The sequence below is a fragment of the Eleutherodactylus coqui genome, chromosome 4, assembly GCF_035609145.1.
Source record: "Eleutherodactylus coqui strain aEleCoq1 chromosome 4, aEleCoq1.hap1, whole genome shotgun sequence".
NCBI lineage: Eukaryota > Metazoa > Chordata > Amphibia > Anura > Eleutherodactylidae > Eleutherodactylus > Eleutherodactylus coqui.
In genome coordinates, this window is record NC_089840.1 from 139,219,974 (window position 1) to 139,237,732 (window position 17,759).

The window sequence follows — 17,759 nt, forward strand, 5'->3', positions numbered from 1 at the left end:
CAACTCGTCAAATTCCAACTACTATTTTGCTGGGTTAGAACATGAAGGATGTAATGTGTTTTGTTACTATTGGCAATTTATCAACATTTTGGTATTTAATGAATTTTAGCCTTTTCCGTACTGAGCAAAAGAGGTAAAGGGGTTTTCCCATGATTTAGGCTGGATTCACATGATCATATGCATATTTACATGTGTTCTTACAGAATGGGCATCGCATATTTATGCACTTATCTGCATATGTTACTGTACTTTGTGTGTGCAAATCATGCACAAAAAACATGCACCGATGCTCTCAGACATTGAAATGGCCAATTAGTTTAATGAGTTCCATATCCGCTCTTTCCCTTCCCAAATGCACAGGATAATGAAGCATGCTGCATATTTTTTGTGTGACCAAAATGCACATGCAAAATATGCACATGTGAGCAAACCCATTAAAATCAATTGGCTTAATTCTCGGTGTATTGCCTGTGCAAACTGTTTATGTTCAAATACGTCTGTCTGTAAAGCAATTTTAGGGCTGGATTCACACACTACCCCTCCTGGTTGCTGCTGACCAGGACATGTGACTACTGCAGCCAATCAATGGCCACAGCATTGACCTTCTAGAGACAGTGTTTGGCTGCAGCAGTCACATGCTCTGTGTTAGAGATGGGCTTACCACTGGGGGCACCAGGGCCCGGTTGCTGCGAGCTGCTCGTCTGGGTGCTGCGGGGGCCCGGGCTGGCACTCTGGTGGTTGATCACGGCGGCAGGTGCGCTTGTCCGCTGATCGGCCACACGGCGCTCGAGTCAGTGCGCGCCGCCGGAGGGAGGTTTTATGATTTCTCCCGGTTGTCATGTGACTTCTCCCTGCCCTCTGGGCGGGGAGTTCTGCATATAAGCCTGGCTGGCCCACACTCTCATTGCCAGTGTTTGGTTTAGACTCGCTCTGCCTACACCCACGTTTACCTGATTTTCTCGTGTTTGACTTTGGACTTCTCTTGACTCTGCCTCCTGTTTGCCCCTTGTACTTCGCACATGTCCTCCGGTTTTGACCCTACCTGCTTCTCGACGACTCTCTGGTTTGCTCCGTTTGTTTTCTGTCACTTTCTTAGAGCTTCCTGTTAGTTTTGCTGTCCCTCCTTCCGTGGGGTCCCTGTCCCTAGTGCAGCATAGGAACGTCGCCCAGTTGTCGCCCTGGGGCCTAGCCCAGGGGGTCAAGTAGGTAAGGGCACAGGAGAGGGCTGGTGTAGGAATCCCCTGTCCATGTGTCCCAGCCGTAACAGAAACACTGGCCATATTGCTGCTGGATACTCGTTTTGACCTCCATGTCTGACCCCTGACATGGAGGCTGTTGCTGCTCTAGCCAACCAAGTTCAGGTCTTGACCGGGGTAGTGCAAGACCTGTCCACTTGGCTCCAGTTACAGGAGCAGTCTGCCACCAGTGCCTCGGCTGCAACAGCTGCAGTCCCGGGGTCGGAGGTCGAGCCTAAGGTCTCCCTACCTGATGTTTTTTCCTGGGGACCGCAGGGGCTTTTTCTCTTTCTGGGAAGCATGCCGGTTATATTTTGAATTGCGTACCCACTTGTCGGGTTCTGAATACTAGAGGGTGAACATAGTTATTTCACATTTGAGGGGCGACCCTCAAAACTGGGCATTCTCGCTACCACCTGACTCACGGCCCCGCCAATCTATAGATGCCTTTCTTATGGCCCTTGGGCAGATTTATGACGAGTCAGATAGAGCAGGGTACGCCGTGAGTAAGTTATTGAGTCTTCAGCAGGGTAAACGTGCCACGGAAGAATTCTGCTTCTGGCACTTTTGTGTGGAGTCAAAATGGAATGACCGCGCTCTGGAAGATTTATTTCTAACTGGTTTGTCTGAGTCCGTTAAACATCTGTTGTTGTCGCATTCGGAACCCAAGACGTTAGAGCAGGCTATGACTATCGCAATAAAGGCTGACCATCGTCTTGCAGCCCAACGCAAGACTCGGACCGAACTACCAATGCCTGCTTCTCGACGACTCTCTAGTTTGCTACGTTTGTTTTCTGTCAGTTTCTCAGCGCTTCCTGTCAGTTTCCCTGTCCCTTCTTTCGTGGGGTCCCTGTCTGTAGCACAGCGCAGGGACCATTGCCAAGTTGTCGCCCTGGGGCCTAGCCCAGGGGGGCAAGTAGGTAGGGACACGGGAGAGGGCTGGTGTAGGGATCCCCTGTCCATCTGTCCCTGCCAACTGTAACACTCTGCTCAGCAATCAGGAAGGACAGAACAGTCATGAAGCAATTACAGTTGCAAGAAAACCCCTTTAAGGTCATTAGTAGGGATGAGCAAGCATACTCGTCCGAGCTTGATACTCGTTCGAGTATTAGGGTGTTCGAGATGCTCGTTACTCGAGACGAGCACCACGCGATGTTTGAGTTACTTTCACTTTCATCTCTGAGAAATTTGCGCGCTTTTCTGGCCAATAGAAAGACAGGGAAGGCATTACAACTTCCTCCTGTGACGTTCCAGCCCTATACCACCCCTCTGCAGTGAGTGGCTGGGGAGATCAGATGACACCCGAGTATTTAAATCTGCCCCGCCCGCGGCTCGCCACAGATGCATGCTGACATAGATCAGGGACAGTGCTGCTGCTGCTATAGGGAGAGGGTTAGGTGTTATTTTAGTCTTCAAGAACCCCAACGGTCCTTCTTAGGGCCACATCTGACCGTGTGCAGTACTGTTGAGGCTGCTTTTAGCAGTGTTGCACAATTTATTTTTTTTTATATATCGGGCATGCAGACCATAGCGTCCTCAGTCTGCAGTCATTTTACTCAGTATAGGGGCAGTACTGGTGAGGCAGGGAAAGAGGTATACTGGCTATATAGGCAGTGGGCTTTTTCCCAAAAACTTCCAAAAAATACAATATTAGGCCTGCCTGTCACTGCCTTCAGTTTACTGCGTCTCTGCTGGCGGTAGTAGTTGTTGAATTAATACCCAGCCTTGCGCATAATTGTTGCCAGTGCATATCACAGGCAGTGTGGTTGTTCCCACAAAGTTTAAAAATATACAAGATTTGGCCTGCCTGTCAGTGCCTTCCGTTTACAGCGTCTCTGCTGGGGGTAGTAGTTGGTGAATTAATACCCAGCCTTGCGCATAATTGTTGCCTGGCTCTGCAGTGCGTTACGTACGCGAAGTCAGCCTCCAACAGGACAATCGAAATACAGTGCATATCACAGGCAGTGTGGTTGTTCCCACAAAGTTTAAAAATATACAAGATTTGGCCTGCCTGTCAGTGCCTTCCGTTTACAGCGTCTCTGCTGGGGGTAGTAGTTGTTGAATTAATACCCAGCCTTGCGCATAATTGTTGCCTGTCTCTGCAGTGCGTTCCGTACGTGAAGTCAGCCTCCAACAGGGCAATCGAAATACAGTTCATATCACAGGCAGTGGGCTTTTTCCCAAAAAGTTCAAAAAAATACAATATTAGGCCTGCCTGTCACTGCCTTCAGTTTACTGCGTCTCTGCTGGGGGTAGTAGTTGTTGAATTAATACCCAGCCTTGCGCATAATTGTTGCCTGTCTCTGCAGTGCGTTACGTACGCGAAGTCAGCCTCCAACAGGGAAATCGAAATACAGTGTATATCACAGGCAGTGGGCTTTTTCCCAAAAAGTTCAAAAAAATACAAGATTTGGCCTCTTGTGAGTGGCTGGGGAGATCAGATGACACCCGAGTATTTAAATCTGCCCCGCCCGCGGCTCGCCACAGATGCATGCTTACATAGATCAGGGACGCTGCTGCTGCTATAGGGAGAGGGTTAGGTGTTATTTTAGTCTTCAAGAACCCCAACGGTCCTTCTTAGGGCCACATCTAACCGTGTGCAGTACTGTTGAGGCTGCTTTTAGCAGTGTTGCACAATTTTTTTTTTTGTATATCGGGCGTGCAGACCATAGCATCCTCAGTCTGCAGTCATTTTACTCAGTATAGGGGCAGTACTGGTGAGGCAGGGAAAGAGGTATACTGGCTATATAGGCAGTGGGCTTTTTCCCAAAAACTTCCAAAAAATACAATATTAGGCCTGCCTGTCACTGCCTTCAGTTTACTGCGTCTCTGCTGGGGGTAGTAGTTGTTGAATTAATACCCAGCCTTGCGCATAATTGCTGCCAGTGCATATCACAGGCAGTGTGGTTGTTCCCACAAAGTTTAAAAATATACAAGATTTGGCCTGCCTGTCAGTGCCTTCCGTTTACAGTGTCTCTGCTGGGGGTAGTAGTTGGTGAATTAATACCCAGCCTTGCGCATAATTGTTGCCTGCCTCTGCAGTGCGTTACGTACGCGAAGTCAGCCTCCAACAGGGCAATCGAAATACAGTGCATATCAAAGGCAGTGTGGTTGTTCCCACAAAGTTTAAAAATATACAAGATTTGGCCTGCCTGTCAGAGCCTTCCGTTTACAGCGCCTCTGCTGGGGGTAGTAGTTGTTGAATTAATACCCAGCCTTGCGCATAATTGTTGCCTGTCTCTGCAGTGCGTTACGTACGCGAAGTCAGCCTCCAACAGGGAAATCGAAATACAGTTCATATCACAGGCAGTGGGCTTTTTCCCAAAAACTTCCAAAAAATACAATATTAGGCCTGCCTGTCACTGTCTTCAGTTTACTGCGTCTCTGCTGGGGATAGTAGTTGTTGAATTAATACCCAGCCTTGCGCATAATTGTTGCCTGCCCCTGCAGTGCGTTACGTACGCGAAGTCAGCCTCCAACAGGGAAATCGAAATACAGTGTATATCACAGGCAGTGGGCTTTTTCCCAAAAAGTAAAAAAAAAATACAAGATTTGGCCTGCCTGTCAGTGCCTTCCGTTTACAGCGTCTCTGCTGGGTGTAGTAGTTGGTGAATTAATACCCAGCCTTGCGCATAATTGTTTCCTGTCTCTGCAGTGCGTTACGTACGCGAAGTCAGCCTCCAACCACAGGCCAATAAGCGGCACATTTAATTACAGCGTTCTGTTTCTGCTAATCTCGTAATACACCATGCTGAGGGGTAGGGGTAGGCCTAGAGGACGTGGACGGGGGCGAGGACACGGAGGCCCAAGTCAGGGTGTGGGCACAGGCCGAGCTCCTGGTCCAGGTGTATCGCAGCCGACTGCTGCGGGATTAGGAGAGAGGCAAGTTTCAGGGGTCCCCAGATTCATCTCACAATTAATGGGTCCACGCGGTAGACCTTTATTAGAAAATGAGCAGTGTGAGCAGGTCCTGTCGTGGATGGCAGAAAGTGCATCCAGCAATCTATCAACCACACAGTCTTCTAGGCCGTCCACAGCTGCAACTCTGAATCCTCTGGCTGCTGCTCCTCCTTCCTCCCAGCCTCCTCACTCCATGAAAATGACACATTCTGAGGAGCAGGCAGACTCCCAGGAACTGTTCTCAGGCCCCTGCCCGGATTGGGCAGCAATGGTTCCTCTCCCACCAGAGGAGTTTATTGTGACCGATGCCCAACCTTTGGAAAGTTCCCGGGGTCCGCGGGATGAGGCTGGGGACGTCCGGCAACTGTCTCAAGAGCTTTCAGTGGGTGAGGAGGACGATGACGATGAGACACAGTTGTCTATCAGTGAGGTAGTAGTAAGGGCAGTAAGTCCGAGGGAGGAGCGCACAGAGGATTCGGAGGAAGAGCAGCTGGACGATGAGGTGACTGACCCCACCTGGTTTGCTAAGCCTACTGAGGACAGGTCTTCAGAGGGGGAGGCAAGTGCAGCAGCAGGGCAGGTTGGAAGAGGCAGTGCGGTGGCCAGGGGTAGAGGCAGGGCCAGATCGAATAATCCACCAACTGTTTCCCAAAGCGCCCCCTCGCGCCATGCCACCCTGCAGAGGCCGAGGTGCTCAAAGGTGTGGCAGTTTTTCACTGAGAGTGCAGACGACCGACGAACTGTGGTGTGCAAGGTTTGTTGCGCCAAGATCAGCCGGGGAGCCACCACCACCAGCATGCACAGGCATATGATGGCCAAGCACCCCACAAGGTGGGACGAAGGCCGTTCACCGCCTCCGGTTTGCACCACTGACTCTCCCCCTGTGCCCCAACCTGCCACTGAGATCCAACCCCCCTCTCAGGACACAGGCACTACCGTCTCCAGGCCTGCACCCACACGCTCACCTCCGCTGTCCTCGGCCCCATCCAGCAATGTCTCTCAGCGCAGCCTCCAGCCGTCGCTAGCGCAACTGTTTGAGCGCAAGCGCAAGTACGCCGCCACGCACCTGCACGCTCAAGCGTTAAACGTGCACATAGCCAAATTGATCAGCCTGGAGATGCTGCCGTATAGGCTTGTGGAAACGGAGGCTTTCAAAAACATGATGGCGGCGGCTGCCCCGCGCTACTCGGTTCCCAGTCGCCACTACTTTTCCCGATGTGTCGTCCCAGCCCTGCACGACCACGTCTCCCGCAACATTGTAAGCGCCCTTACCAACGCGGTTACTGCCAAGGTCGACTTAACAACGGACACGTGGACAAGCACAGGCGGGCAGGGCCACTATATCTCCCTGACGGCACATTGGGTGAATTTAGTGGAGGCTGGGACCGAGTCAGAGCCTGGGACCGCTCACGTCCTACCCACCCCCCGAAATTGCGGGCCCCAGTTCGGTGGTGGTATCTGCGGCGGTGTATGCTTCCTCCACTAAACCACCCTCCTCCTCCTACGCAACCTCTGTCTCGCAATCAAGATGTGTCAGCAGCAGCGCGTCGCGAGCAGTCGGTGTCGCGCGGGGTGGCAGCACAGAGGTGGGCAAGCGCCAGCAGGCCGTGCTGAAACTACTCAGCTTAGGAGAGAAGAGGCACACGGCCCACGAACTGCTGCAGGGTCTGACAGAGCAGACCGACCGCTGGCTTTCGCCGCTGAGCCTCCAACCGGGCATGGTTGTGTGTGACAACAGCGGTAACCTGGTGGCGGCTCTGCAGCTCGGCAGCCTCACGCACGTGCCATGCCTGGCCCACATCTTTAATTTGGTGGTTCAGCGGTTTCTGAAAAGCTACCCACGCTTGTCAGACCTGCTCGGAAAGGTGCGCCGGCTCAGCGCACATTTCCGCAAGTCCAAGACGGTCACTGCCACCCTGCGGACCCTGCAACATTGGTTTAATCTGCCAGTGCACCGACTGCTGTGCGACGTGCCTACACGGTGGAACTCTACGCTCCACATGTTGGCCAGGCTCTATGAGCAGCGTAGAGCTATAGTGGAATACCAACTCCAACATGGGCGGCGTAGTGCGAGTCAGCCTCCTCAATTCTTTACAGACGAGTGGGCCTGGTTGGCAGACATCTGCCAGGTCCTTGGAAACTTTGAGGAGTCTACCCAGATGGTGAGCGGCGATGCTGCAATCATTAGCGTCACCATTCCTCTGCTATGCCTCTTGAGAAGTGCCTGCAAAGCATAAAGGCAGACGCTTTGCGCTCAGAAACGGAGGCGGGGGAAGACAGTATGTCGCTGGATAGTCAGAGCACCCTCATGTCTATATCTCAGCGCGTTGAGGAGGGGGAGGAGCATGAGGAGGAGGGGGAAGAGACAGCTTGGCCCACTGCTGAGGGTACCCATGCTGCTTGCCTGTCATCCTTTCAGCATGTATGGCCTGAGGAGGAGGAGGAGGAGGATCCTGAAAGTGATCTTCCTAGTGAGGACAGCCATGTGTTGCGTACAGGTACCCTGGCACACTTGGCGGACTTCATGTTAGGATGCCTTTCTCGTGACCCTCGCGTTACACACATTCTGGCCACTACGGTTTACTGGGTGTACACACTGCTCGACCCACGGTATAAGGAGAACCTTTCCACTCTCATACCCGAAGAGGAAAGGGGTTCGAGAGTGATGCTATACCACAGGACCCTGGCGGACAAACTGATGGTAAAATTCCCATCCGACAGCGCTAGTGGCCGGAGGCGCAGTTCCGAGGGCCAGGTAGCAAGGGAGGCGCAGAGATCAGGCAGCATGTACAGCGCAGGCAGGGGAACACGCTCCAAGGCCTTTGCCAGCTTTATGGCTCCCCAGCAAGACTGTGTCACCGCTCCCCAGTCAAGGCTGAGTCGGCGGGAGCACTGTAAAAGGATGGTGAGTGAGTACGTAGCCAATCGCACGACCGTCCTCCGTGACGCCTCTGCTGCCTACAACTACTGGGTGTCGAAGCTGGACACATGGCCTAAACTCGCGCTGTATGCCCTGGAGGTGCTTGCTTGTCCTGCGGCTAGCGTCTTGTCAGAGAGGGTGTTTAGTGCGGCTGGGGGAATCATCACGGATAAGTGTACCCGCCTGTCAACTGACAGTGCCGACAGGCTTACACTCATAAAGATGAACAAAGCCTGGATTTCCCCAGACTTCTCTTCTCCACCAGCGGACAGCAGCGATACCTAAACAATACGTAGGCTGCACCCGCGGATGGAAGCATTGTTCTCTATCACCATAAAAAACGGGGACCTTTTAGCTTCATCAATCTGTGTATTATATTCATCCTCCTCCTCCTGCTCCTCCTCCTGAAAGCTCACGTAATCACGCCGAACGGGCAATTTTTCTTAGGCCCACAAGGCTCAATCATATGACTTTTGTAAACAATGTTTATACGTTTCAATTCTCATTAAAGAGTTGAAACTTGCACCTGAACCAATTTTTATTTTAACTGGGCTGCCTCCAGGCCTAGTTACAAATTTAGCCACATTAACCAAAGCGATTAATAGGTTTCACCTGCCCTCTTGGTTGGGCATGGGCAATTTTTCTGAGGTACATTAGTACTGTTGGTACACCAATTTTTTTTGGCCCTCGCCTACAGTGTAATCTTAGTATATTTTATGGGCTTCGCCTGCACTCATGCTACAGCAAGGTGTGTGGGGTTGGCCCACACTTTTGCTACATAAATGTAACTGGGGCCTTGTCTATACTGCAACTACTGAAATGTGAAAGAGACTGTTATCTCCCTAAACTGCTGCAACGGGAATGTTACTGTGGCCTGTCTTGACTGCTACTACTACTGAAATGGAACTAATACTGTGCTCTCCCTATACTGCTGCTTCGGAATTGTTACTGGGGCCTGTCTTGACTGCTACTACTACTGAAATGGAACTAATACTGTGCTCCCCCTATACTGCTGCTTCGGAATTGTTCCTGGGGCCTGTCTTGACTGCTACTATTACTGAAATGGAACTAAGACTGTGCTCTCCCTATACTGCTGCTTCGGAATTGTTACTGGGGCCTGTCTGGACTGCTACTACTACTGAAATGGAACTAATACTGTGCTCCCCCTATAATGCTGCTAGTGATATGTTAGGGCCTGTCCCTAATGCTACCGCTGAAATGTTACTAATTCTGGGCTCTGCCTATACCGCTGCTAATGCTATGTCACTGGGGTGTGGAAACGGAGGCTTCCCAAAGACATGATGGTGGCGAGGCCATTTCCCACCAACGCGGTTACTGTTAAGGTGCATATAACCACGGACACGTGGAGAGGACACGTAGTGCCTCAAAAACATCCCCCTCCTCCTCCAACAATGAAAACATTCTTGCCAAATACCTTTGCATTGGTCCGTCTGGTGGTAGTCCAAGAATTTCACCTTTACCGACACAACAAGAGAGCCCCCCCACCATCCCCCCGCCACGGCCCACTTAATCCTGACCACATTCCGAAAACCAACTAAATAAAACCGCGCTACTAGGTCCGCAGTCGCCACCACATTCCCACCAACGCGGTTACTGTTAAGGTACATGTTACCACTCTGACTGGGGCATGCACTGTGGGCCGAAGCACACCTGTATTGTATGTGACGTTAGCTCTGCTGAGCAGGGCACTGCAATGGGATACATTTATGTACCGCCGATGGGTTCCAGGGAGCCACCCATGCTGTGGGTCCACAGGGACTTCACATTAGGGATTTGTACCTGCCAGTGTCTATATATTAAAAACCACGGTCAGACTGGGGCATGCAGTGTGGGCCGAAGACCACCTGCATTTAATCGGACGTTACCTCAGCTGTGCTGGGCAATGCAATGGGATATATTTATGTACCGCTGGTGGCTTCCTGGGATCCACCTATGTTGTCGGTCCACACGGAGTTGTAACTGCATGTGTCTACTTATAAAGAACCCCAGTCTGACTGGAGCATGCAGTGTGGGCCGAAGCCCACCTGCATTAAACCTGATGTTACCTCAGCTGTGCTGGGCACTGCAATGGGATTTATATATGTACCGCCGGTGGGTTCCAGGGAGCCACCCATGCTGTCGGTCCACACGGACTTCACAATAGGGAGTTGTACCTGCCTGTGTCTACTTATAAAAAACCCCAGTGTGACTGGGGCATGCAGTGTGGGCTGAAGCCCACCTGCATTTAATGTGACGTTAGCTTTGCTGTCCAGGGCACTGCAATGGGATATATTTATGTACCGTCGGTGGCTTCCTGGGACCCACCTATGCTGTCGGTCCACACGGAGTTGTAACTGCATGTGTCTACTTATAAAGAACCCCAGTCTGACTGGGGCATGCAGTGTGGGCCGAAGCCCACCTGCATTAAACCTGACGTTACCTCAGCTGTGCTGGGCACTGCAGTGGGATTTATATTTGTACCGCCAGTGGGTTCCAGGGAGCCACCCATGCTGTCGGTGCACACGGAATTCCCATTGCGGAGTTTTACCTGCCTGTGACTATTTATAAAAAACCCCGGTCTGACTGGGGCATGCAGTGTGGGCCGAAGCCCACCTGTAGTTAATCTGACGTTAGCTCTACTGTCCGGGGCACTGCATTGGGACAAACTACAGGAGCAATACAGCGCTAATGAGACGTGCACAGCTACGCTAGCATTGGAGTCCGCTGTAGGCCCGCTATTGCTGAGGGTTTGTGCAGAGGCCTATATCCTGGGTGCAGTGAAAGTCCGCTTCCTGCCTAGGATTGCTGAAGCTGGGGGCTGAGGCCTATGTCGTGGCTGCGGTGCAAGTCTGCCATGTTTGGCCGGTCAGATCAATTTTTGGTTCATGTCTTGGGTTTCCTAGGACCCACCTATGCTGTTGGTGCAAACTTAGCAGACGGCTTTCCCCTTGCAGTGTGGATTGAGCTATGCGACACCTTGACAGAATGAATAGTGTGTGGCACGTGGGTTCCCCATTGCTATGCCCACGTGTGCAGCTCCTGATGGAGGTGGCACAGGATTGGATTTCTCATTGCTTCTGTTCAGCATTGTGGGCTATCGCCCCGCCCCTTTTAAAGAGGGTCGCTGCCTGGCCCTGCCAACCCTCTGCAGTGTGTGCCTGCGGTTCCTCCTCATGGCAGATGCACTTATAAATAGACATGAGGGTGGTGTGGCTATGAGGCCAGCGTGTGGCATGAGGGCAGCTGAAGGCTGCGCAGGGACACTTTGGTGTGCGCTGTGGACACTGGGTCGTGCGGGGGGGGTGGGGGGGTGGGCAGCATGTAACCCAGGAGAAGTGGCAGCGGAGTGTCATGCAGGCAGTGATTGTGCTTTGTTGGAGGTAGTGTGGTGCTTAGCTAAGGTATGCCTTGCTAATGAGTGTTTTTCAGAAGTAAAAATTGTTGGGGGGGTGGGCACTCTTGCCGCTATTGTGGCTGAATAGTGGGACCTGGGAACTTGAGATGCAGCCCAACATGTAGCCCCTCGCCTGCCCTATCCGTTTCTGTGTCGTTCCCATCACTTTCTTGAATTTCCCAGATTTTCACAAATGGAAACCTTAGCGAGCATCGGCGATATACAAAAATGCTCGAGTCGCCCATTGACTTCAATGGGGTTCGTTACTCGAAACGAACCCTCGAGCATCGCGTAAAGTTCGACTCGAGTAATGAGCACCCGAGCATTTTGGTGCTCGCTCATCTCTAGTCATTAGTAAAACTGAAAAGGCCTTTTCTGTCATCAGAATGGCACATTCTGCAGCACTAATTTTCCTATAAAAAATACAGAAAAATACTGAAAATTTGGCAGACCCCCATAAAGTCAATGGGATAGATCAGTTTCTTGCTTGAAAACAGATCTGTCATGGCTCCAATGGCTTACAGAAGCCATGACACTAAGGGTGGTTTCACATCTGTCCGCAGGTATTCTGCTTTCCTGCTCCATTCAGGTTCTATTCTCTTGACGGAACAGAGCATTACTGGACAGACCCCATTGACTATAATTAGGTCCACCCAGCTGTCCGTCTTTTGGACAGAAGAAAGTGCTGCATGCAACATTTTTACTTCCTGTATTTCCAGCCAGATCTGTGACGGACCCTCCAGCCCTGCGGTTTTGGCGCAGATGTGAAACTGGCCTAAGGTCAACAGTGTGTAAAAACTGAACAAAATATGATGAAGTACACATTCTAGAAAAATGTAATGTACAGTCAGTACGGCATGTTTTAAACTTGTCCTATTAAGGATTGTCTACATAGCAGCTGTAGTTTAATTTGACTGTATTTTGATCAGTGCTATTTTCTTGTTTAAGGCTGAACTCTTCATTTTATAACTGAAATAAAAACACCCCGATGAGGTGCGCCTGAGGTGACCATGGCCATTAACAATGGAAAGTCCCCAGTTCGGCAGAAACCAGACACTGAAAACTTTGAAGCCAAGTATGACAGAAGACTCGAGTTTCATGAAACCTTGAGAAGTCGCCACAATACTACCTCTTGTCGGCAGGACAATCCCAGCTGGGGTAAAGAGCAGGAGAGACATTCCCCGAGAGAGCAGGAGTTTTTTAAGAGACGACATCTTTGGATTGATGAGTTAGGAGATAAACGAATAAGATCTCCTCCCAAGTCAAAGAAATATATTCCACATGTTCCTATGAATCAAAATGTATTTAAAGTATGGAGCAAAGATGAAGACATGTCACGTTTTCAGGTAAAGCCATTGTGTGAGGATGCAAATCATGTGCCGAAAAAACATCCGTATATATAGTTATGTATGTATAGCTTTAATTAATGCAGATGTACTATATGCAGGGGCGTAGGTACAGGGGGTGCAGAGGTAGCTGTCTTAACCCAGCCCTGGAACCTTAGGTGGCCCAAAGGTCTATCATATAAGAAAACACCAGTATTATAAATGGCGCATGGATGGTCGAGGGGCCACATTACAGATTGTGTCTTGAGAGCCCCCTACATTTACCCTCTGCCTAATCTTTTAAGATTCTATCACTGTCATTGGCTGCTTTCATTGCATCAATGGCTTCTTAAGAGACCCAGCGATGCAGAGGAAAGTTGTGGGGGCCCCCCCCTCCCATACTGAACTTCTGCATCCGGGCCCCTGAGCCTTTAGCTACGCCTCTGAATTTATGATTTGCATGAATTCTCTAGCATGCATTTGACAGTTTGTATGTCTAAACACCTTTGTTTTTCGAGGGTACTGAAAAGCATAAAGCAAAGGCTACTAAATAGTGTGACCCTAGCCTCAGTGTTCTCTTTATGGTACGTAAGGCATGGGTAGAGAGGTGAACTCCCCCATCCGCTCTTTTTCATAAGGTATAGTCATCTATCGCGGTTAGGCCGACCTCACCACTATAGCCATTGCCAATCTGCATGTTGGTATATGTGATTTTGTCCCAATTGCCATTATTTAGTATTTAGAGGCAGAAATGTTCCCCAATGTCCTGCAGGAATATGATTGTAATGCAGTCAGGGCTTCATGGCATGATTCTTTTCTTCCAGATAAAGTAAAAATTACGAAAAACAGGAGCTTACCTTCCAGCATACCTCAAATTGTGAACAAATATCTGTTTTCAGTTGCAGAATTCTGTTCAGGTCTCTATAAAGGTGGAATATGTTAAAGCGACCCTCCGGGCCGGGAGAGACAAAGATGGCCGTACCAGCTTCTGACTACCTGATACACTGTGCATTAGTAGCGTCATTAGTCTAAAACCCTAGACCTGCCTTAATGAACCAGTGTCTTAGGCTGCTTACACATGTGCGTTGGGGCGTTCCATTTTCCTTCTTTGTTTGGCAAGCAGGAAAGAGGAGTCTTCTGGCTAAATGGGTCCGTCTTGTGATGGAACCAAGCAGCGCTGAATGGACCCCATTGTATATAATGGGGTATGTTCGGTTTTCGCTCAGCTGCCCAGCATTTTACTGGAGGAGAAAGTGCTGCACGTGGTGCTATTTCTTCTGGTGTTTTGTGCCGGTCCTGTAAGGGAACCTACGATCGGAGGTTCGAGCACAGATGTGAAAGTGGCCTTAGACTACTAATGCATAACTACTGCACAGTGTACATCAGGTAGCCAGAGGCGGTTCAGCCATCTTTGTTTGGACAGGCTTGGAGGATCAGTTTAATGACCAGTAAAATACTTTGCGATAAAAAAAACTATTTTTTTGACACACCAAGATTTCTTGCCGTTCTATCTTTTGACGGCACAATGCCAGCGGCTCCGTAGACTCCTATAAGAGACTATGCAAGCCGGCCAGCAAAGTAAGGGGGAGTTTAAAGGGGTTGTCTCGCGAAATCAAGTGGGGTTATACACTTCTGTATGGCCATATTAATGCACTTTGTAATATACATCGTGCATTAAATATGAGCCATACAGAAGTTATTCACTTACCCGCTCCATTGTTAGCGTCCTCGTCTCCATGGTTCCGTCTAAATTCGCTGGCAGCTTGCTTTTTTAGACGCGCTTGCGCAGTCCGGTCTTCTGCTCTGAGCACGAGCCGCTTCAGCCTGCTAGCCGCTACAGCTCTTCTGTGCATGCGCAGAAGAGCTGTCACTTCTCGGGAGCGCGCTGGAGCGGCCATTCTGTACCATCCTCTGTTAGAGGAAGGTGCAGAAACTGGAGCCGCCCAGCCGTCCCGAGAAGCCGTCCAGCCGTCCAGCTGTCCCGAGAAGCCGCCCAGCCGTCCCACCGTCCAGGTAAGTGATGGGTCGGGGGTGATGTGTCACTAACAGGCGTGGGCCCCTCCGGGTGTCCTAGCGCTGAGCTCCGGAGCCTAGCGCTGGGCTCCGGAACCTACCGCTGGGCTCCGGAACCTACCGCTGGGCTCCGGAACCTACCGCTTGGCTCCGGAACCTAGCGCTGGGCTCCAGAACCTAGCGCTGGGCTCCGGGGCCTAACGCTGTGGCCCGGGACCTTCACCTGTCTTGAGGGGACTGGCGCTGGGCCGAGGGGCCTTCGTCTGATGTCAGGGTCTAGCGCGGGGGGGCTGGGGTCTAGCGCGGGGGGGGGGGCCGGGGTCTAGCGCGGGGGGGGGGGGCGGGGTCTAGCGCGGGGGGGGGGGCCGGGTCTACCGCTGGGGAGCCGGGGTCTAGCGCGGGGGGGCCGGGTCTAGCGCGGGGAGCCGGGGTCTAGCGCGGGGAGGGGGGCCGAGGCCTAGCGCCGGTTATCTGCTGCCTGGCGGTGGGTGACTGTGTGCCGTGGTCGGCCGCGTTCAATCCCGGGGTCCGGTCGGCGGCTGCGGGACGTCTGGTTGTCAGGGAGACACAGCTGGTAGCGTCTCGGGAGCGCGCACGTCGGGCTACAGCAAGCGAAGGGAAAAGAGCCGGCGGCCATCTTGGGAAAATTTTTATAAGTTGCTGAAACGCTGGAACTGTAAGTACAAACCAGCTAGAAAAGTCATTTACAGGGGGGCTTAGTAATGTATGCTTAATTAGGGGGACTGGGCAAAAAAAAAAATTCACTGCTTCCTCGAGACAACCCCTTTAACACTGGGGAATGAATGGAATCCCTGGGGACTCCCTTAGTATCCGCAGGGATTCCCTTCATTGTCCTGGTGGCCAATGGATTTTAGGTATGCGGCGTCCGTGCACTGCAAGGTGCCACAGCCAGGCATGTAAATTCATGGAGCATAACCACGACTTGGTCCCGGCTATTCTTCGTTCACACGATTTAACGCTCCGATAGCCGCATTGTTTTAGTGTGGTTATCGGAGCCTTAAACTGACGCCCATGTGAAAGCTACTACATGAGCACAAGCAGCTGAGCTAGCTCACATTTTCCAAACAATTGCAGGTGCAACCCTGCAATTAGCGCTATTACATGAGCCTTAACGGTGCTTGCGTAATAACGCCCTAAATGTCTTTTCACATGGGACAGAATATGCCATCCCTAAATTCTGCACCAAACCATGCACTGCTAACTGCAGATTTTGATGTGGAATTGCCTGTCGGATTCTGCAATTAATATTATTAATAATGATAATAATAATAATCTTTATTTGTATAGCGCCAATTTATTCCGCAGTTCTGCACCAAAATCCGTACAGTAGCAGGGCAGATTTTGGGGATGAGCATTCCGTCCTATGTGTAAGGTCCCAAAGACTGTTATAGGAGCTGTAGGCTGAACCTGCAAGCACCCAGTAATTAGCGCTATAACATGAGCATCAATGGCCCTCAATTAATGGCACCCTAAGGATATGTCCACACTTTTTTTCCAACACATATTTCACTAAAATCAGTGAAAGTGAAAAAAAGCACCACTAAAAAAACCCCAAGAAACACCATTTTTATAGGGCTTTTCACATTGTAGCATTGACCTACAGCTGACATATGGACGCAGCGTTTTTTGCTGCAAAAAGAAAAAAAAACACCAGGGTCAAAAATCGCTAAAAACTTGGAGCTTTTGGGGAAAAAAAACTATCAGTGTTACTTTCCTTGATGTAACAACTGATGTAACAACTAGAACTACAGAACACGCTCTTGTTTGCTCTGTTACTCTATTTTGTTGCAAATGCTTGCTTTATTTCAAAAAATGATGATTTTTTTCCCTTTATTTTCTTGCAGACATCTTGGTACCATAATCGCTCTAAATCATATCCTTTTGACTTCAGAATTGGAATATCAGAACAGTATTTGGGTCCCAAAACCAAAAAGAATGATGTAACCCTGAAAGAAAAAGGTGAGGATCTGACTACTCTACATTATACATATTTTACCAAAATGTTGGAATTTTACAAACATTTTATAGACCAGAAAGGATGTTTGAAACAGTTTAACAACTTTAAAAAAAAAAAAAAAGAAAGTTGCAGTTTTTACGGCAGTTCTTGATGCACTATTTTAAACTAAAGTCAGAAGTGTTAGGCCTCATGTCCACGGGGAAAAGATTATTTAAAATCTGCAGCGTTTTTCCCGCAGGGATGCATTAGACGCCCGCAGGTAGTTAAATACCTGCGGATGTCATTTTTCCCTTCAGGCGCGGATCCGCGTGTGGGAAAAAAACGTGACATGCTCCATTTTCATGCAGGTCTCCCGCAGGCTTCTATTGAAGCCTATGGAAGCCCTCCGGATCCGCAGAACACCCGTACCAGAATTAAAACTTACCTGTCCGGATGCTGCGGATCTTCCCTCCGAGCACATCCGCTGGCCCGTAGAAAGTGATCCGACCGCGACGGAGGGAAGATCCGCAGCGTCCGGACAGGTGAGTTTATTCTTATTTTCAGCCTCATGTCCCCGGGAAAGGAGGGACCCGCTGCGGACTCTGCATGGAGAATCCGCGGCTGCCTGATTTTCCCCGTGGACATGAGGCCTTACTCACAGAAACAGATCAGTTCTTCTATATAGAAAAAAAATTCACTGCAGAGAACCTACAGAATATAATTATCTAAAATTTAACTTTTATTGATATTCTAAAATAATGGACCTACTACCTAAAACACAGACAAAACATAAATTAAGACCTGGTTTGATACATGACCCCAGGTTATTGACTTATAGATGTATTACTAGTGTTTATGACATATTTCAATTAGTGCTATATTATGCCAGTGTCGCAGTGCAGCTGGTCATAGACCAGTTCAGGGTAGATTTTTTTGTCCAATGGTATATACCGCCACAGGCTATAATATGCACAAAAGTATGCCGATAGCGTCTTGTCAGGATCTATCCCTATTG

General features: G+C 50.1%; 1 protein-coding gene across 3 annotated transcripts in view; it reads left to right on the plus strand.

Moving 5' to 3' along the window:
* Positions 1 to 17,759, plus strand: part of TRAF3IP3 (TRAF3 interacting protein 3) — an 83,857-nt gene that overhangs the window by 9,067 nt on the left and 57,031 nt on the right. For all 3 annotated transcript variants that reach the window (XM_066600206.1, XM_066600205.1, XM_066600204.1), the window contains exons 2-3: positions 12,398 to 12,795; positions 16,653 to 16,767. In XM_066600206.1, coding sequence (XP_066456303.1) covers positions 12,460 to 12,795; positions 16,653 to 16,767 — 451 coding nt within the window. In that variant the 5' untranslated portion in view covers positions 12,398 to 12,459. The remainder of the gene's footprint in view (positions 1 to 12,397; positions 12,796 to 16,652; positions 16,768 to 17,759) is intronic.